At 37.2% G+C, this 21,360-nt stretch overlaps 1 protein-coding gene across 26 annotated transcripts in view; it reads right to left on the minus strand.

Moving 5' to 3' along the window:
• The window catches only part of SYNE1 (spectrin repeat containing nuclear envelope protein 1), a 287,044-nt gene that overhangs the window by 148,075 nt on the left and 117,609 nt on the right, over window positions 1-21,360 (minus strand). For all 26 annotated transcript variants that reach the window (XM_072926945.1, XM_072926947.1, XM_072926946.1 and 23 more), the window contains 16 exons: window positions 20,473-21,101; window positions 19,604-19,783; window positions 17,990-18,140; window positions 16,325-16,483; window positions 15,183-15,365; window positions 13,815-13,916; window positions 12,117-12,320; window positions 10,954-11,161; window positions 10,142-10,254; window positions 9,243-9,448; window positions 8,053-8,208; window positions 6,606-6,897; window positions 5,749-5,921; window positions 3,987-4,296; window positions 2,061-2,225; window positions 289-645 (listed from right to left, as the gene is read on the minus strand). In XM_072926945.1, coding sequence (XP_072783046.1) covers window positions 289-645; window positions 2,061-2,225; window positions 3,987-4,296; window positions 5,749-5,921; window positions 6,606-6,897; window positions 8,053-8,208; window positions 9,243-9,448; window positions 10,142-10,254; window positions 10,954-11,161; window positions 12,117-12,320; window positions 13,815-13,916; window positions 15,183-15,365; window positions 16,325-16,483; window positions 17,990-18,140; window positions 19,604-19,783; window positions 20,473-21,101 — 3,588 coding nt within the window. The remainder of the gene's footprint in view (window positions 1-288; window positions 646-2,060; window positions 2,226-3,986; window positions 4,297-5,748; window positions 5,922-6,605; window positions 6,898-8,052; window positions 8,209-9,242; window positions 9,449-10,141; window positions 10,255-10,953; window positions 11,162-12,116; window positions 12,321-13,814; window positions 13,917-15,182; window positions 15,366-16,324; window positions 16,484-17,989; window positions 18,141-19,603; window positions 19,784-20,472; window positions 21,102-21,360) is intronic.

Genomic DNA, 21,360 nt, shown 5'->3' on the forward strand with positions numbered 1-21,360 from the left:
TCCTTGGCTTCCTCCCAGGGGCAAGCCCTGGGTTTAACATCTAAAATCCAGGCAGCGTTTGCTAAGCCTGGTACAGCAGAGGCCGAGGGGAGGGACGTCTTCCTCCAACACTGCTTGCTGTGATCACGGTAACACAAAGAGTTTGGAAAGTCGGGGTTTCCCAGAAAGATCTTCCGCAAGTATCGATTTTATGATGTACTCGACAGTCCCGCTTGGCGGAAGTTTCCTGCCCGCGGTGACCACACATCTACAGCGGAAATGCTGCTAGGAAAAGAGACATGCCCTTACTTTCTCCTTGCGCCAGCTCTCCACCACCTCGGCGTCCGTGCTGCGGCTGTCGGCGGGGGCCAGCCCCTGTGCCCAGGCGGCCAGCTGCCCTGCGAGCCGCTGCACAGCCTCGTCCAGCCGCCCGGCCTGCGCCGCGAACTCCCGCTCCGACAGGGCCATCTGGCTGAGCAGGTCCCGCAGGCCGCCCTGGCTGCGGCGGGCGCTCTCCTCCCACTGCCGCCAGTCCGCCTGCAGCGCCTGCATCTCGGCCGCCAGCAGCTGGCACCCGCCCGCCGTCGTGCCGCGCTTGGCGGCCGGGGCCAGCGCCTCCACTCGGCCCAGCCGGCCCGCGCCGCTCTGCCGCGACTCCACCAGTTCCTGCGGGGCGACATTGCCATGGTAATCCGGGCCCCGCCACATCGCCACCGCCGCGGGCGGCGGGCCCCGCCGGGGGCGCGTCCCGTCCCGTCCCGTCCCGTCCCGTCCCGTCCCGTCCCGTCCCGTCCCGTCCCGTCCCGTCCCGTCCCGTCCCCAGCGCCCCGCACCGCCCCGAGCCGCGGCTCCCTGACGGCAGCGGTCTGGGAGCCGCGGGGAGTAAAACAGCGGCCCTTGTGGGGATTCAACAGCAGTTCTGAAACTCTCTAGAGCTTTGGAAAGACAGGAAGAATGAACGTGGTTTAGATACGAAAAATACTATTTAGGCTGAGATGCGGAACATAAGGGCTTTGTTGTGATCTCTTGCGTAAGAAATGGTGGTGTGTCGCTGCTCTCAGCAGTCTCAGAAACAGAACTGATTTTCAGGCTGCTTGTGACCTGTGATGTGTCAGAATTGGTTAAACATGGGGCTTTTTTCTGAGTATGTGATTTTGGTTTTGTTTTCAGAGCTAAATTCTTTCTACGGTGTCCTTATTTGAATCTCACACATCTCAATCTTGGGATCTTTCATCTTAAGAAACTGGAGAATGTATAAATACCACCCCAAACACTGCATGCTACAGCAATGTTATTTCTTCTCTTGTTCATCTTATGAACTAGACACTGTTAACTCCTCCCTTTCCCATTTTACAGATCAGGAGTTTGAGCACAAAGGATACTGAAAATTACCCCAGAAGGTTCAAAAATCTGTAATTTGATCTTGGGGATCCTGAATCTTCATCTAGCATTCAAGTTCACTGTCCCACTCTCTCATGCTTAGGAGCAGAGTAAAATATTGCTAGCATGATTATCTGAATGCAAACACCAGGCAGGGGCAAAACACCTAGCCTGCTTTAGTGTTACATTCAGGAATATACAAATTTCTTAAGCACTCAGATGGCTAAGAATAGGTGCCAGGCTAAGGAGAATATACACAGGGAGACAACTCACATATTTCTACCATCTTAGAGGAGAACAATCCTTGTGCTGCTTTACACATCTCCATTTCATGCAAAGCAGGAGAGGTTTTCTCTGATATAGACAATTCTGCTCATGGAGAAAGCATATTTAGGGATGAGGAAAGAGAAGTATTCATTAATCAACTAAGCCACATTCTTCTGTGATGCCACTGGGCTTCCGCTCTTGCAAATTGTTTCCATGTGTGCTGTGGTTAACTTAGATCTGATTATATTTTTACTCCATCTGTTAATATGAGAAGGGAGTAGAAAACAAAGCACAGCTTGGAAAGCTTGCTTTCAGCTCACTGAAATGTAATCACCATTTCAAAGAAAAAAAAGCAAGATCCCACAACTGTTTGACTGGGTTATTTTTAAAGCATAGGGTCTGAATTGCAGAAGAAATCATGAATGCACACTTACATTGATTTTGGCCAGCTTTTTCTGTATAGTTGGTGTATCTCCAGATGCATCTGACCAGCGGTGAAGCTCTTCCTTTGCAGAATGAAGCCAGTCTGTGAATTCATGCACAGCATCCAGATAAAGCAAATGATCTTTCACGATATCTTCCACTTTCCTCATTTTCTCCTATCAATCAGATGAAAAAAAAAAGACCATTAAACTCCATTAAAGACCATTAGAGACCATTAAAGAAAGACCTAAATACTATGCTGGCTATGCATAGTATGCATGCAGTGCTGGTTTGACTCCATTGCAAAAGGTTTGGTTTGGGTTGGTCTGGAAGGGTTCTGCCGAGGCAGAAGCCTTCTGAAAATGGATGCAAAAATATACTTTAAAACAACCTAATGTATGGTTTATTAGATATCAATGCTGCAGCTGTGTCACTGTGACATGCTTTTCCTCAGAGGGGATCTTGCAGAACACCCATGAGCACTTCCAGGGTGCAGCATTGCTGCCAGAAACACAGCTCTTACTTAGAAGAACCAAGTCTCTATAAATGCTAAGCAGAGTCATGGAGACATCCCCTAGGAAAAGAAAACAAAAACTTTGGCTGTCCAAAAGTGCAAAATGATCTTATGGTGCTGAGTCCCATTTTGGCCATCACAGAAGTGGTGGCTGTCTCCAGCCACCTACCCTGCAGTCCTGGAAGATGCTTTCCCTGACACAGACATGCAGCTGCTTCCTGGCTCCATCTTAGCTTTTTAATGTAAGCTTTGAGTGGGGTCAGTTTATCTTACTGTGACACAGTGAAAGAATACAGTGGTTGAGGTTTGCCTTTGGTCTGACTGAGTAAACTTGTTGCTATATTATTTTGAGATAGCACTAATGAATGTTGATCAAAACTAACCAAGAGTGAAATGAGCTAATCAAATTGATTATTACCCCTGTGTAGATACTCTAATCTAGACTGAAGTGCCTTGGAGCCAGTTTCAAGCTAAACCATCTCCAAATTAAAGTCAGTTATATTAAAGTTTGAGTAACTCAACATTTAACAAATGCTATTAAAAATAATTTAGATTAATTTATTAATCTAATTTAATAATCTTATTTTTAACTTAAAAATAAGTTAGTTTAACAGACTTGCTATTCTGTCTGAAAATAATAATCACAATCCCTCAGAATGCATCATTGTCAACTAGACAATGGATAGTTACTAGCTAAACAAAGACCTGAAGTGTATCCTCAAAGTTTTTATACCTTAATTCATTTATGCAGCAACAGGGTAAGAAAATGTCTGCATGCACCTGACTCTAACCAAAACAGCCTCCTAGGGAAGCAAAAGACTCCTAGGAAAGGAAACCATACACCATCCCTGTGTACATTGCTCACACCAAAATGTAGCACCAGTACAAGGGGAGCATGGAGGCAAGGTGTTTCACTCTCATGATCTGGTTGGCAGAAGTCTCAGTGAGCTCACATATCTTTCCTTAGAAACCACGCAGAATATCTGTGTAGCATGTGCAGTGCTTAGTGGCTTGAAACACCACAAAATATGGGCATAAATATTTTGACAACAGGATTTATCTTTCTGACAATATGTTTCCTGCTCAGGGAGGCATTTTATTCTTCTCCTTCTAGGTAAAGAAAAAAAAAAAAGCTATGAATGAATTAAAATAATTAGATGAAAAAAAAAAAAAAAGTGTCAGAATACCAGAAATACTGCTGTATATAAGAAATTAGGAACAAAACATGTGGCCTTCATTTTTCCAAAATCATAATCACAGCAATTTCAACTCACAATACCATTTTTGCATTCCATTAAATTTTAGTAAACTATATTCAATGTTTTTATTAGACTCAACTATACCAGAGGTAAGATTATTCACAGGTAATCTTTAGTCACTAAAAAGTAACAAAAATCAAAGGCTTTTACTTTTACTTACTTACCTTGGCTACAGTTGTGATGTCATTAAACTGTGTTTTTAGTTCTTCTTGGGCTGCATCTCCAAAACAATCATCCCCTGTTTTTTCAGATAGTTCCACAGCTTTTTCAATGAGTTGCTGTAAATCACCTGAGTGATCCTCTATCTCAGAAACAATAGCCTGGAAATGGTCCAGCTGAGCAAACTTCTCCTTCAGACCAATCTGTGGTTCTAAAGGCTGTTCCACTTTGTGATCCAAATTTTCTAGCCACTGTTCCAGCTGGTTTTTCCTTTCCAGATAGTCATTCCACTGGCTAATGACAGAATCTAGGCAGCTTACATTAAAAGAAACAAGATGCAGATGAAAATTTGAGAACTTTTAAACAGCTTGGAAAAAAAACCCAAAAAACCAGGCTGCTTATACCTTAACTCTTACACTGTCTGTAGCTATGCACAATATGTTTAGAATATACTTTTTTATCTCCATCTTACTTTTATTTCCTATATCAAGTTGCATTCAAGTTATTTTAGAATTCCTGTGGCTTTTGGGCCCCTTTGTACAACCAACATTGCTGCTTCCCTATTACAGGTTACGTGAGCAATCTATCTGCCTCAGACTTATGCAAAGCACATTGCAGTGTCTGTTCAGCAAAGTAAAATATAGAGCATTACTGGAGTTTTTTATGATCAGAATAATAAAATATGCAGCACCGTATGAAATTACTGTCAATTAAGAGATATTCTGGCAAGTTTTGAAAGAACAAACCCATTATCTATAGACTCATCTACAATTTATAAGAAATATTCCCCTTTGTTATAATTTGCTTTTCCTAGTAGATCACCATACCTCTCTGGGATTCATGTTGAGGAATGTAATTCTCATTTCACGGGACTTACAGATAGACAAGGGTGTGGTGAGATTTTCCCTCAAAATGTCATGGTCTAACCTAGTCTAAAAAATATTTTATTATAAAAATGGGGTGAAGTTTGAGCGAAATCTTTAAGAAAGCCCACTATAATTTTCTACATACTATCACCATTGCAATTTTGGCACAGATAAGAAAGTGGCACCACTTTCAGTTTTTTTATTTTAAGAAAAAATGTAGGCAAACTGGTGATAGTCTTCAATCTCTTAAATAAAAAAAAAATTAAAAAAACCCAAAAAACCAGGTGTGATAGAGGCCCAGAAAGTATTACCACAGAGAAATTAAGAAACATAAATCTGTCTAGAACAGAGACAATGGAGGCCTTCAGATGTATAAAGTTATCTCACACAGGCAATAAGAAAAACTTTCTGTTTCCACACAGGTCAAGATGAGATGAAATCAGCTTAATGTGCAAGCAAGATCATTAGGAGTTGATATTAGGATTTTTTTTTTTAATCAAAGAAACATAATGAAAAACAGACTTGAGAAACCTTTCCTGGGTTATGTATGGAAAAGGTAGATAACTATCTGTCACATGTTTTTTGGCCCTCCCCAAGTACAGGCTCAAAACCCCAGAAAGTGCTTTCCAGATTTTTCTCTGTATGAATTGGTGTGACTTTTATTAATTTTTAAATCAGTGTGAAATACCATCTCATATGAAATTTGATTCGTCTGATAGAGTCAACTCATCTTTTTTTTTCCAGGCAATTTTGTGTATTTTTTACAGGCAATTTTGGTTTTCTCTGATAATACAAATTTCCCTCACATACCAGTAATGAATGAATGTACTTCCACTGTAAGGTACCACCCTCTGTAAGCAAATATGGCAGGGTCTGACCTGTGTTTTCCAGGGATTCTTACCTCTGCCAGTTCACTGAGGTACTGATGATGTCATTCCATACATCCTTCAGTGTCTGAAGCTCACTTTGTATCACTTTTTGTCCTTCCTCATTGCTGCTTTTAAGTGCTTGTTCTCCTTTGCCAATGGCCATGTTCAGCTTAACCTCACCATCACCTTTGAGTAAGAGGATCTCCTGTGAGCCAAAATAAGTCAAAATATCAAATGTAACTTGATGAGAAATGAGACCTATTATTCTTTCAACAGTGAACACCATCTTCTCTGAGCTCATCCATCCTTAATAGTCATATCCAGTAGGAATTCCTAGGCACCTTTTCTTCTAAGGGTCCATGCCTTGCTATGAGCAAGTGGTACACAGATTTTTCCCACAGCTATACAGATTTTTCACTGCATTGGTCAACCTAAAATACTGCTTACATTGCAGCAGATACTGAGTAGGTCAAGCACTGCACAGTAATAGCTAGAAGAAACCTCAGGAAAGCCCACAGCAGATTTCTTAATGACCTTCCTATTAGATGTTTATTGAACCTCTTCTTGAAGACCTCCTGTGACAGACACACCACGGCCATGACAGAGACTCTGTCAATTATTCTGAGGCCTCCCCTCTATTAGAAAGCTTTCTGGACCTCCATACACATTTTCATAGTTCATTATTTCTAATGAAATGTAATACCTAACACCTGTTTCCATTAAGCGTCATCCTGTCTTCTCTACTTCCCATCGCAATTTTTCCAGATGACCTTAAATTCTGATCCTCCTCTTTATAACCATAGAAAGAATAAATTATAAAAATATACCTTTCCAACTGAAGTGGCCCACACCCAATATTAATTTGACATGTATTTGTATACTTCTTTACCTGAATTTGTGTCAATCGTCTTTCCAGGGTGGCTTTGCTTCCAAGAGTGCTCTGTGATGTTGCCAGTTTATCTTGAACCTCTTTCACCCATGACCACATACTCTGCAATGCCTCCTCAAAAGTGAGATGCTCTTGGAGTGCAAGCTGACATGTCCTCAGCTTCTCCTTGACGCTTTTGACCATGTTTTGATAATTGGTGAGATGTTGAGAAGCCAGACGTACTTCTCTCCCTGCACCATGGCTTTCTTCATTTAAAGTCTGCGCCATTTGTGAGAGCTGATCAAAAGAGTCCCTGAAAGAAAAGAATAAGACTAAAAGTTTCAAAAACCAAAAAATATTATAGTTACTGCCAGAGGTTATGAAGGTGGCTGACATAACACCTATTTCACTAGTGATAAGAGTTCACAGTCAACTGAAAAAATTAGTTTTGAAAGAATATAAGCAGCATGTACCAATTAATACCTTTTCTTGTGTGCAATGCCATTTCTTGCAGAATTGCTCAGAATGATCACACTGAAATATTTGTGTCAAATATTTAAATTAAAAGCTACCTTAGTTTTCTTTTCAGCAGTCAAACTTTCTATCTCTATATGAATCCTTTTGTACCTGCTAAAGCTTCTAAGAAGTTCATAATATTGGACAGGTAGGAAGGCATGACAGAAAGGTCATTTATCCAGGATTAGACAATGACTCAGATTCAGTACAAGGGTCAGTAAAAGGGATTAAAACTGAGTTTATCCAGCCTCAGTTAATCTCAATCTACTTGATCACCCTTCCTGCTACCTGATGACTACAGGGAATTTACATCAAACTAAAACATCTTGCATCAGTCTCAAGGCAATAAGGAGTGGCTGGGTGCTTCTTTTTAAGATGCTGTGAGACTTGGACAACTGACAACTATTTTTGTTTTACCTTCACCAACACAATAATGAAAAGAGAATTTGAAAAAACACCGTGTACTCAAAATGGCAATTATTTTGTCATCTACTGGCTAGGTCTGAATTTTAGAAAGATTTCACAGCTAATGTGGATGCTTTTTGAACTTTTTATAAGGCAAACTGTAAGGAGAAAGGGATTCTGCGAATCTGGTTGGATCTGAATGTTATAGGACAGAAAGAAAATTTTAAAATGGACATGATGATAAATGTAATTTTCACTATTGCTTTTGAAAGCAATATTTTTATGTTTTAGTTTTATAAATTACATTTTTCAGTTTCCATTTATTAATAAAGTATGATAAGCTTTTATTAATTTATCAAGAGCAAATATTAGATTTGGTTAAAATTCTTTAGAACTCAAAATATCTGAATTCAGCCTCTTTTCACAGAGTTATTTTCCAACACATTCCTCTAGCTTTCAAAAATACACTTTACCCCAACAGCTTGATTTCAGTTCTGCCTTAGTAGAGGAAAAAGTGAGAGTATTAGAAAATATACTTTCAATATACCTTGAGTTCAGCAACTCTTCCAGGAACTTCTCCACTTTTTGCACCTCCGTTTTCTTCTCAGAAACAAGCTGTTTGTTCTCTCCTAATGCTTCTGTGCTTATTCTTTCTTCCATGTCATGCATCCACAGGGCAAGCTTCTTGTACTGATCTTCAAAGCTACAGAGCAGATAAATACTCTCTTAAAAAATACTTCTCAAGTGGAGTAAAGTTGGAAGAAGTTAATAGCCACAAGACTGGGTATCAAATTCAGGCTTCGAGAATAAAAGTTGTGCACAAAACATAATTCCACAGTGACTACTAGTCTAAAAATATTCAGCAACTCTCTAAAAATGTTCAGCAAAAACATGGGAACTACAGGCAGACCAGAAGCCTCCAAAATTTAAAGTGGCAGTACTTTTATTTATTACTAGATTCAATAAAGCAGATCAAAATAAAGATTTTTTCAAATTCTTATAATGATTTAGTCTAAGAACAAACAGTGGGTAAAAGTGGTGTTTTGGTCAACATTTATGGGCAGAACACCTGAAGTGCTGTTTTCAATTTCACCTACAGAAGAGAACTGGAATCAACTGCTCAGAACTCAGTAAAACAAGTTCTGGCCATGAGTTTGAAAACTTTTTTCTTACATGCAGGCACACCCTCTCATCCTGCTGTTTTACCCATTACTGCCACACTAACTTTGCTTTCAATTAGCAACAGTTTTGAATCTGGTTAGATCAGAAAATATTTTAACTCTCAAAATTCAAACCCTAAGCAGTAATTTAAGGGTGTTTTCTTCTTGGCTCCTTAGGAAGTATGTTCAGTTGCAATGGAAGAGAACAGGCACATGTACAATGCATACTATCTACAAACCCCTGGGCAGAAATGAGCTTCATCACACATTTTTTGTCCAGAAAATGGGATTTAAATTACTGGAATCTCAACTGCTGCTTTGGAGTTTCATAAGCTACACAGAACTTTTGCATATATGATCCTGACCTTTCAACCTTTAACCAAATTGATGCCTTTGGAGCAAGACCTGTTAATTTTTTTTTTTTATCAGATAACTTCAATTTTTCTTAAATACTTCCAAAAAAAAAAAAAAGTAAACAGGTCTAGAGCAACTGGAAATAATTTTGGTTTTTGCCCTGCACTTTAGAAGCCAGACCATTTAACCATTTAGTCTATTTGTGACGACTGGTATTACTCACTTTCCCAGGTATGAGGCACAAGCTTCCAGGGCTTTCTTGTCATTCAGACACTGGTTGAGAAATTCCTGGAAGTTCTGGTTAGACTTTGCTATTTGCTCCTGAATATGGCTCACAACTGCTTTGGGTAAACAGCCATATAAACTTTCTCCTTCCTTGCAGGCAGCATCTAATTTTTTCTGTCCTTCACTAATAGAATCCAGCACACCCTGTGCAATGAAAGATTATAGTTTAAACACATAAAATTTGATAATTAAAGATAAGCAATATTTCCATGAGAAGTGGTCAAATTTCTCCAAGAAGAGGAGAGCCATTTTTAGCTATGGAAAATTTTCTAAACAGCTCAAATGAAATTTTATTAAGTGGTGCTGCAATCCACAGCACTCAGTTTTCTTATTTGATCCCAAGGTAGTCATGGCTTTCTCTGAAGTTTAATAATCTGTTGAAGATGTTACACATTTCAGGAATTAGGGCTGCTTACAATAGGTATCTGCTACTTATGTTCTGTCTCATCAAAAGTATATACATATAATCTTTGACACATCAGTATCAATCTGAAATGTTGAATAAGTAAAAGTGTTATAAAACTAGGAAAAGGAAAAGAAGAGAAAGAAGGAAAAAAGGAAAAAAAGAAAAGAAAAAAATTAATATTCAGAAACAAGAGTAGTATAGTTACACATAAACTTCACAGAAATTAAATTCTGATCTCTCAGAACAGGGACCACAGTTTTGATTGTATTCCCCCTACAGTATATACTGCTGCCTCAAACCATTCTTATATTACCTTATTAAAAGCAAAAACAACAAGTGTGTTAGCATCTACCAGTTATTTTAGAGATATTATTGGTTCTTATACTAAATTTTTAATTACTAGTTATTTTAATTTAATTTGTACACTATACCTGCAGGTCATGTAGCTTTGCCTCTATGGCTTTGCTGTCTCCAGACCTGTCAGATGATTCTTTTACTGCAGCCTTCACACCAGAAAACCATTCCTGGAATTCTTGCATAGAGTCTTATTTAATAAGAAAGTATAGAGAAGAGAACAGTTTTTAAGATACAGCATTATCCACAGTATTATACAGCTGTTTTAAACAATTATTTTATCCTTCAGGAGCAGTGTATAAAAGCTAACAGAACAAGACTGTTTGTCTTCAATAACCTTGGAAGTAGGATTAATTTCATAAGTAACTAGATATTTCCATTGTAAACATCCAAATTTGAACAGTCTTACTAGGCTGCCCTTGACAGTCAATGTCATTTTATGACACATCCCAGTTTCATGCTAGATAAAATCAAAATCAGTATCTTAATAAATAAGATTAAAAGTTGCTTACTTTTCTCCACTGACTATCCAGAGAGCCCAGGAAAGACTTGAGATTTGCTTTTACATTATAAATACCTCCATTTGGTTATGTATCTCTCCTTATTGCAAATAAACAAAGTGTATTTATGTGATAGAGGTGGTTGCTAATAGTGAGGAAAGGTGCATTTTCATGCATATTACATGGTTAGAGTTGAATTCTGTTTATGTCAAATGCTTTGTTTCATAGCAGTTATCCAATAAACATTTGGTAACAGGACTTTTTGAGAGGCCCTATATGAAAATAAAGTTGTAATTGGAAGTGATGTCACTGGAATCTCTGGCAGACTCCAGAATGACTCACTGCTGTGGGCTAAAGGCTCACTCATATGAACCAGCCTGAGGACTCACAGAGGAAATGTTTTTCCAAGGACTCCTGCATCCTGGACTGTGTTCTGGAACAGAGCAGATTCACAGCTTCATACTTCTTTATTAACAAAGTGACAGTGCCACCAAGAGCTTCCAGCTCTACCGAATGGTATTTGCGACAGAGGCTGTTGAGCATCTCCCGGGTTGAGTCAATGTTGTTTTGCTGAAGCTGAAGGTCCTTTTGTGTCTCCTGAAAATACGATATTTATAATGAAACAGAACTGTCTTTTTTTCAAGCATTCCTACTCCTGCCATGTGTTCTTTCCTCCTGTGGTCTATAGGTCATCCCAGACACAATGAAAGGAAGAGGCACTGGATTGTGTTTCCTGAATTTTCCAAGTGAGATGAATCCTTGAAACTAAAGAGCCATTGTAGAAATGTGTAAAGTGCTATTTCTCGTGATTTATTACTCTACTATAAATAAATACATTTCAAGGCATATTGATTAGAAATAGATATTTTCAGCAAAGTCTGATGGCACATGTGGGATCCAATATGACTATGCAATATGCAGTATGATGCAACTGGTATTTGGCAGGACTTCTGAATGAGAGGGACTTTACACACAACTTGAGATAAACATCTTCTGAAAATTAAATGTGAATTGGCTAGTATATCAATATTAATTGTGCTCACAGTTAAATACCTCCATGTGGTTAGTCATGTTATGATGGGCATAACTGCATCCAGTCAAGAGATCACTTGGATGTAGAAAAAAGGATTTTTTTATTTGATGACTGAGGAGGACTTCTGAGGTAGAAGTTGGTATTAAAATTGAATTTGGACCAGTGTCTTTTACTGTGATGTGCTATGAGTTTCATAACTTATTACAAGGGAGTCAACGCACTTGCAAACATGCTGGAGTAATGACCAAGGAGCTCAATGTAACGAAACCAGTTCTTGCCACAAGACCATGTTATTAATTAAAATTTTCTAAAAGGTTTGTATAAAGTTAATGAATCAGAACTTTAGTTCATTGGTGCAACTTCCTAAAAAATTATCACTATATTATTTTCTAATGTTCTAGCAGCTGTGCAGGAGATATGCATTTTTTATCAAGGAAAATTAAGTATAAAGCTCAGAAAAAAAGAATCCCCAAAGATCAATGCATAAGGAAAAGTATGTTGATTTTCTTCAGCACTGACCTTTAGTTTATTTAGAGACTCAGGATCCAGGTTACGTGCACAGCTTAGCAGTATCTCTTCCACTTGAGTTAGCCAGTCTGTCATCTGACCAATCAGCTTCTGTAACTGCATCTTCTGAGTACTGAAATCCTTCAGCGTCTCTTTTGCTGTCTCTGATATTTCTTTGGCATGTTCCAACTTCTGCCTCAAATCTGATTCTATAAACTAAAACCAAAATGTTATGTATTAAGGCATTTAGCAATAAAAATATTTATTACCACAAATGCTCACAGAAAAAAATGGAAGGTAAGAAAGTGGCACACAATGATAATTTTGCTCTCTTTTGCAAAATGATAATTTTTTTCTCTCTTTACTGTAAATTTTACTCTTTACAGTAACTGGAGATACTTACATACCTACAAAATTACAACCATTCAGGATTAAGTCTTAGGTATACAATAATCCAAAGAAGGGATACTAATTTACAAAAAGTCAGACTGCAAACTATTGCAGTTATTACCCATTTCTGAAAAAATTAAAAATTTGATATGTCTCCTTTACTAATTTGCCATATATACGGAACATGACCTACACTCAAATAGCTTGATAAAAAGAAATATCAATTAAGTGAGACTTAAGAGCCCTGAGGCTCAAAGTATCTCAGTGTAAGGCAGGTGAAAATTGAAGACAGTACAAAAAATAAGCTAGAATTTTGCCCCTTAACCTGTTCAAAGACAGGAATATGAAAAATTATATGAGATGTTAACTGAGCACATATCACTAATAGAAGTAAATCACATCAGTCATAATATGGTACTGTATACAGATCCGATTCACAGAATCCTTTGGGTTAGAAAGGGACCTCTGAAGATTCCTTAGTCCAAGTTCCCTGCCAAGGCAGGGTCAGCTACAAGAGACATAGAAACACAACCAGATGGGCTTTATCCTTCTCCAGAGAGGGCGACTCCACAACCTCCCTGGGCAGCCCGTTCCAAAATGTGGGCAAGGCTTGACTGTTACATTAGCTTCCATTAAAACATGATATGTATCAAGATATATCCCCGCCCATGGAAGTTGCAGAAGTCAGTTTATTTTTTTCAATTTCTGACATTAAGTTAATAATCCCAAGTACCAAGTTCTGTTTGAAATCAAACTGCCAAAATAGTCATACTTTGGTTTTGTGACTGCCCTAGAACATAGAAATAAGTATCTGCCAAAAAAATGAGTTCAACTACTCACCTTTGTGTTTACTGTTTTATGTTTTTCTTCTAACAGCTAATTCAGGGCCCTTATCCTAGTTCACTAAAGAACACTTTTTTCTTAACAAAGCAAATGAACATATTTTACTGCCTTATAATCATTTCAAGGAAACAAACTGTGCATGAACTCACATGTGATGTGGCTTAATGTTGTGCAGTGTAGAGAATATCCACAGTCTCATATCTCATCAGCTACATTATAAACTATTTATTCTATTTTGATTTATTAAAAAATACCTCTACAACCCTAATGCTCACTTTATGACATATTGTTGGTACAAAAAAATCCAAGTTACCTAGAGAAATATGAATAAAGAATAGTTATGCTACATATAAATATTAATGCTACATCTGTCACCTTCAAAGAAAAAGGCAGTGTAGGAAAGAAAAAAATTTCAGATGGAATGTTTTTTCTTGGTTATTTGAACACAATCTGTGGTTACCAATGTCTTTATTTTACCTGGAGATCTGCAGGAGGCTCTTGGCTATGGGTCTGTTCTTTGAGTTCTGAAATTTTGGAACTAAGTTGCTCCAACTTCAGTTCTTTATTCTTGACTTCAGACTGTAAAAGAGATGTGGTGAAAGTTTCATACCAAACTACAAAAAGCTTTCAGACTTTCAGAAGTATGCTCCATCAATTTCAAAGTTGAAATAAAATGTAAACACAATTTAGCAACCAGAGGGAAAACATTGTGTACTAATTTTGTGCTCTAAAATTCTCCCATCTCTTTTTCCTTATTAGTCTCAGTTCAGAGTAATTTTCCCCTCCTTTAAAACAACAATACAAATTATAGCATTTAAAATGGTCTAAAATATTTTGTTTGTTAAAACTGGGAAAATAAAGATGAAAGTCTCATTGTTTATTTGACTGGAAGTATCTACTAGGGGTGTTAGGTTCCACTGAAGGATTAAATTGCCAAACTTAACATCTGCTCTAAATGCCCACAAGAATGGTTAGGGGTATTTTGTGCTAGGGAAGATATAATATTAGGTGGGCAGTGAATAAAGTGACCACTGATTTGGGCCACAGAAGAGTTAAATTTATTGTTGCTGTCCATGCTCATCTATTTCTGATTGCTGAAAGGGCAGGACGCTGCTATCACTGAACTGCTCTTCCTCTTTGCAAAACAAAATGCCTAAAAAAAGTTTTTATGTATTCTGTGACTGTAAATGCATGCTCAGTGATCACATCTGCTATTTTGGCCCTCCTGCATATCAAGTACACCTCTGGTTTGGGTTGTCTGCTTTTACTCCAAATCAGTTTTAACAGCAATGAATTTAGATGGTCGGATTGCTGCATAAGGCATTTGATAAAGCTTAGCCTTGAGCAAAATACTGATTTATCAATGCTTACATTCTACCACAATTCTTGAATATGTTCACTGTGCATCTTCTTAAGGACATAATTTAGTCCAAATGAAGTAGAATATGGCTCAACCTGTGATTGACCTGATGTATTTTTTATTATCTGGAGAACATACTCTCCTGGATGAGGTTTTAGAAACTATTCATTTTTTTTTTGCTAAACTTTAGCTGAAGTTGTCTAAAATTTCCATTGGTTTTTACTGGAACAGAATTCAGTCTAGAACCAAATATAATAGCAGGAGCCAAAATAACTATGGAACTTAGATTTAGTAAGATGTGCCATTCTTGTTTCTGTTGGAAGCACCTTCAAATAAAAAGGGCAGGAATGCTCTCAGCTAGCTGTTGGGTACCACCACTTGAACAGAGGACACAGAGGTCTACAACAGCACAGTCTTCTCTCTCTGCTGAACATCACTTGACATTTTGGCCCACAACATTTTAATCACTGATTATGGGTAAGAACCTGGAAATCTTTCAGGAGGACTTCCATTCTCTGACTGTTACTGAAGTTGTTAATGCCTTCATTCAGCTGTGAAATGCACTTGTTACACCATCCATCCAATTCATCTCCAGTTTTCAGGATGTCATCCCATAGAGACATGCTTACACTCAGTCGGTCAATGTTTTCATCAATCCTTTCAGACACCTTTTAGGAAAGAATAATATAGCAATACCATTCACAAATTAATGTTAGATTCTATTTTACAGACACTTATAAGACAAATGCATCAAAAATAATTAGTAAGCCTGGGTAAAATAATTTTCTTGGATTTAGTTCTAAGTTCTGAATTCTAATTTCAATTTACTTACCCAGATCATAAAACAAGCACAAATCTCATGTGTTTCTTTGCAAATATTTGTATATTTTTTTGATGGTAAAGAGTTTAATGTTCAAATAAATTTTATTTTTCAAAAAAACTGCATTTATCCTTTTTATTATACTGTAGGAATTTGGTACTAAAGCAGTATGAATGTGAAAACATAAAACATTAGGTAGAAATTCTTTAATGTGAGGGAGGTGAGACACTGGAACTGATTGTCCAGGGCCATTGTAGATACATCTGTGGAAATGCTGAAGGCCAGGTTGGATGGGGCTTTGAGCAACTTGGTGTAGTGAAAGATACCCTTGCTCTGGAGGCAAGGGGTTGAAACCAGACCTTTAAGGTCCCTTCCAACCCAAACCAGTCCATTATTCTATAACTAGTTTTTATGTTATGTTTCTCTCCTATACTGAAGTCTTTCTCAACATGTTCATATTTAGCTTAATGTAATTTACTGCCGAACTTATTAGTCCAATTTACTTCAATAAAGTATTGCTAGTATGCATTAGGTGTGGTCCAACCCAAATTCATGCTTGGAACTGCACAGTGAGCAAATTTACAGTAGTAGCATTCATACACTGCTGTAATACATAATTTAAAATCTATCAAATTGATGTCACAACTTCGTGTATACAGTGGACACCAAATCCCTCTAAGATTTTGAGTTATATTTCCAAGTAAATTTTACAAAACAATTGTACTCGTAGATCCTAAGGAAATAGAAATATTGGAAACTTAGCCAAACTTAAAAACTGTATTTGTCATATAAACACCAGATTCTTACGTCTAGCCATTTGTCCACCGTGGAGTTCATATCTGTTTTCAGTGCAGTGGAGTCGCAGTTTTGCACTCTTTTCAGTTCTGCTAACAAATGTTTTCCTTTATTAATGAAAATATCCAGGTCTTTTTGTTTATCACTCAGATCATTCTTGGCAGCTTCATGCTGTGGAAATAAATATTTGCTTGTTTAATGAAGCCTTAAAGAAAGAAAGAAAAATCAGTTCTCCGGGTACCCATCCCTAGCACTGTGCCATGAATTTGTTAATTCTCATATCTAATATTTAACTATTCCACAAAATACGAAGCAACTGACATAGTTTTCTCATGAGCATAATCATATAGGATACTTGTTCTTATAAATAAAGCACACAAGTGGCAGTAAATTTTGAATTTCTTCCATTTGGTAACCAGATATTTTCTAGTTAGGGAAATTTCATTTTTCTATTTGTCTTTCAATTCTTCATTATTGAAAAAATTGCTTTAGGAGTTGTAGCAAGGTAAACAGAGGGTGTTGCAAATAAAATTTAGGATTAAAATGCCATCACTACTACACATTCTAGAAAACAAAAGTACAGATGACTTCTAAAAAGAACTAGACAAAATCTTCAGGGTTACTAAGTTTGCAACCCTAGGCAAAGGGGAAATATTTAAAATACTGTCATTGAAAAGGTGAGATGCTGAGAACGGATCACAGTAAGAATCTTATGTTTTTTTTCTACAGCAAGTACTAGAGAGCAGCACTAACAATAAGGTACTAATCTGTATGCACTCTAGCAAAATTATTTATTGCACTTGAACTTCAGGCCTGGATGTGGCCATAGCTGCAGCAGGGAATTGTCCTCAGCCCAAGTCTCAAAGGAATGATGTGGAAGTTCCATGAGATTATTTTTTAGACTGGTGAGCTCTGTTCTGGCTTTTTTGTTCTTTTAAGATTATCTATTAGAAAGAGGCCATAAATTCACAGTTTAGAATAAGGTTTATACTAATCTGACTGAAAGATTTTGAATCAAGAGCTCAAAAGGCTTCCAAATTAAATTACCCTCCAAAGGAACAGAAAGAATTTAACTCAGGACTGTTTATCCTGGTAGGCTGATGGACAAAAGAATTTATTATTTTTGAAATATAATCCAGTGAAATTAATACAATGTAGGGATCCAAATACCTTATCTCTGCTCAATGGCTAGTATCAACATTTTACACCATGGCAGAAGTCCTCTCAGGGAAAGAGACAGACATAAATATTTTACACATCAGAAATGCATACAATTCATGTTCTTTTGTGGCCTTTTATCTATTCCAACATTTACCCAATATAGAAAAACATTGAAATATATTGACTAGAACTATCCTTTCATACTATGATAGTAATATAGTCTCAATGTATTTTATATAAAGAGCTTTCCACTAATTTCCACTTATGCTCTTGATATATTAATAATCTGCATTTCCATTAACAACAGATTAATAGATCTCATCAAAATGCAGAAAATGGGTATGTTCTTTCCTCATCATAATCAGTACAATTTAAACTCTGAACATCAGTGTTACAAGTTTGACAGGAAATTCAAGGAGTTTAAACACAGACCAAGGGCATCTTTAAAACAACAAAAAAAGTCCATTTAATAAAAAAAATAATTAAAATTTATCAAAGGAAAATATATGTCATTACCTTTGATAATGTTCGTCTGACATCTTCTTGATCCTTCCATATGGACTTGGTCACAGAAGCACTGTTAGCACTGTCCATGACTTTCATTACTGTTGACTTCAAGCTCTGATATTCCTTCATCAGATCGATCAGAATGCAGGACTGCTCCTTTCTGTAATATGAAAAAGCTGTGTTAGTGCCACTTGCTGTCATGTTTCTGAAGGATGGAGAACATGACATAGCAATTCACCATGGGAAAACCAGACTCCAGTGCTAAACATGAACTGGGCAGCCAAGGAAATATGAACTTTTTTTTGTTTAAATCACTGTTGATACATCACAAAACATCTTATTGAAGAGATCTGAATGTGAATTGCCATCTCATATAGTATACTAAAGCAACTGACTTCAGCAAAAGAAAGACTAGAACCAGAATTCAAGTTTCTCAGTTCCTAAGTTTAGCATCTTTTTGACTGACAACTACATTATAATGATTGTGCCATTCACAGTTAATTAAAAAAAACCCAAACCCTGCAACTTGTTTCTTTAATATGGAGTGGTTTTTGGGTAAAAAGAAACAGAAATAAAGACGAAAGCAATGCATATTAAGGTCTGCCTATTTTGTCCTCCAATTGTCAGATGCATGCTTTTGGGACTAAAATGTTATATTCAATTTACCTCCCTTCTACTGAGAATAAATCAGCCTTCTGCTAAAAACAAGCCTAACTTTTTTCCCACCCTTTCTCTAGGAAGCCTTATTTATGCTCAGGCAATGGATGGAGGAAAAAGATCTATTCAATCCATTCCTCATGTTCATACTGAAGAGAGAGAAGCAAAACTGATACTTTGGATATATGCAATGGCTATTCGTAAAACAGTGTTTTTCAATGAAAGGATTTTGGGAAACATGACATTGTCACAAAAGAGGAGCAGCTGTTTTAGGAGCTGGCTCTTCTCTGAATGCTCCAAAGAGCTCTCCAAAATATGCAGGTTCAGGAGGGTCTAAAATTTTGTCTATATTAGAGAGAAAACATTACTAGTTTTCTTTAAAGATGATCATGAGACAGTTAAGACAAAGAAAATGGTATGATAAAACTTTTTCTGGTTTCTTTAGCTTCTTTTGTTATCAACTTTCATTGATAAAACTGATCATCTGATCATGTGGCATATACAAACACTGTAACTGATTACACAGTAATGATTATTATAAACCTGTCCCCTAGAGCAGACAGAAAAATTTAAAAATTATCTAGGACCACTGAATAGAGAACTTTCAGAAACACATAACCAATAGGGAATGAAAATTTGTGCTAGAAGGAGAATATGTGCCAGCTAGAGTGATAGCAAAAATTCAGTGGAGAATTCTTATCTTTCAGAAAACAATTACATGCAATATAGCATGTATGTAATAAAATCTATATCTGTCATACTGAGAACATATCTGTGGCCTATTAATAGTGTAAGTACAACTGGTACAAATATTCTTGTTAATAATATGTTTCCATCTTCTACTAAGTATTTAACCTACAAGTCCTCTTTTTCGCTGTAACTAATATAGCAAGAAGATATTACATGTAATAACTTGTCTCATTCCCCATCTTCTCCTTTCTTAGCTTAAGCTAAAGATCTGCTTACTTTTCATGTATAGCTTTCTTGGTGTCCTTCCACAGAGATTCTATGCGATTTATCTCTTTGTCACTCTCAGGAGCAAGTGTGACGTCTTTTTGGGCTATTTGTTTTGCTTTGTCCATGAGCCACTGGAGTTGATGCTGGTGAGAATTCAATTCTTCATCTAACTGGTTAAAGATCCTCAATCTGTAAGGTAAGAGACCGGCTTCAAATTTACTCATATTTACATGGGTTTTTGTGTTTGTTTTTTTTGTTGGGTTTTTTTGGTTGTTTTTTGGTTTTTGTTTTTTTTTTTTTATAAGAGAGAGGAGAAAGAAAGAACGAAACAGTTGTTCTTAGCATTACTGTGCATAAAACTTCCTTTTTCTAATATTTCCTACAATATAGGTATCTGGGGTTTTTTTTCTGCTAGAACTAGGCTCAGAATGTGATTTTTCTGATATATATAATACTATAAAATCATACAGATATATATGTACCTTCCCTTCAAACAATCATCTGGAAATATACTCAGATATTTAGATTAATACTTTATTACAATAAGTGTTTTTAATTCCATCATCCCATGCACAATCTTCAGTTCTGCAAGGTAGAAATAGTTATGTTATATGGGATTTCTAATAGCTGCTTGGATCTTAGATTCATATGGACAAAACACATTTTTGAGATGTAGATTTTCACAACTGTTCTTTCAATATGAAAGATTAGCAGTGTTTTGTGCATTCAAATAATTCACTTATTTACAAAATTTTATTAAGTAGATACATATGCTTGGTAAGAAACAAAGAACCCAGGAAGAAAATACACACGTGCCTCCAATGAATCATAAAAGGTCTAGAGATTGCAGTCAAGTGTGAAGGTGCTGATGTTTTTACCTTTGCTGGAGGGCTTGTAGTGTTGTCTCCTTCAGGCCCTCCTTGTCAGCCTTTTCCTCGGTGTCTTCAATGCTCTTCAGTAACTGCTCTTTACGCTCCATGAAAGATCTTCGCAAGGCTCCAAGAGCTTCTGCCTCACTTTGTTTGGTTCCCAGCAGGTTTTGAACTGCCTCCAGTTCCACACCCAGACTATCCACCATAGCCCTGCAGGAGGTCCTCTGCCCAGAAATGCTGTGTTTCAGATGATACTGAGCCTTAGTAAGGGAACCATCCAAACTGATAGCATCAGATTCCAACTTGTTAAGATCCTTAATAATACCATGGAGTTCCTTCTCCAGTAATTCAGATTTAGCTTTATCCATATTTCCTGTTTTCTCCACTGTCTGCCTCAGCTGTTGGAGCACTCCTGACAGAGCACTGTGAAGCTCCAGGAATATTCCCAACTGATCCAGGGCATCCTGTCTTTGGCTGGTTATTTGACTTGCCTCCTGGAAGATCTGAAAGCAATCTTCTGTCTTTCCCTGCAATGTCTGCTGGTCGTCTGGGCTGCTGAAAGAACCCAATTTCTCTACATGCTCCTTCAGACTTTGCAACTCCTTTTTCTTACTTTCAACTTCCAATGAGTGGTTCTATGGGAAAGAAAGGAGAGCTGATTTTCTTCTTCAAATCAAGAGCTCAGTAAACATTTTAGTACTGAACTTACAAGTACTACTGAGGAATTTTCAGTAGGAAAAATTCAGGATTACAATTTTGCTTTAAAACTGTCAAATAACAAGTCTATATGTGACTGCCACAGCATATTAGTTATCACACAAATTACTTGCTATTTCTAGACGAGTATATAGTCAAATGCACTATACAATTTTTCTATCTTTAATATTTACATCC

The sequence above is a fragment of the Taeniopygia guttata genome, chromosome 3 (genome assembly GCF_048771995.1).
Source record: "Taeniopygia guttata chromosome 3, bTaeGut7.mat, whole genome shotgun sequence".
Classification (NCBI taxonomy): domain Eukaryota; kingdom Metazoa; phylum Chordata; class Aves; order Passeriformes; family Estrildidae; genus Taeniopygia; species Taeniopygia guttata.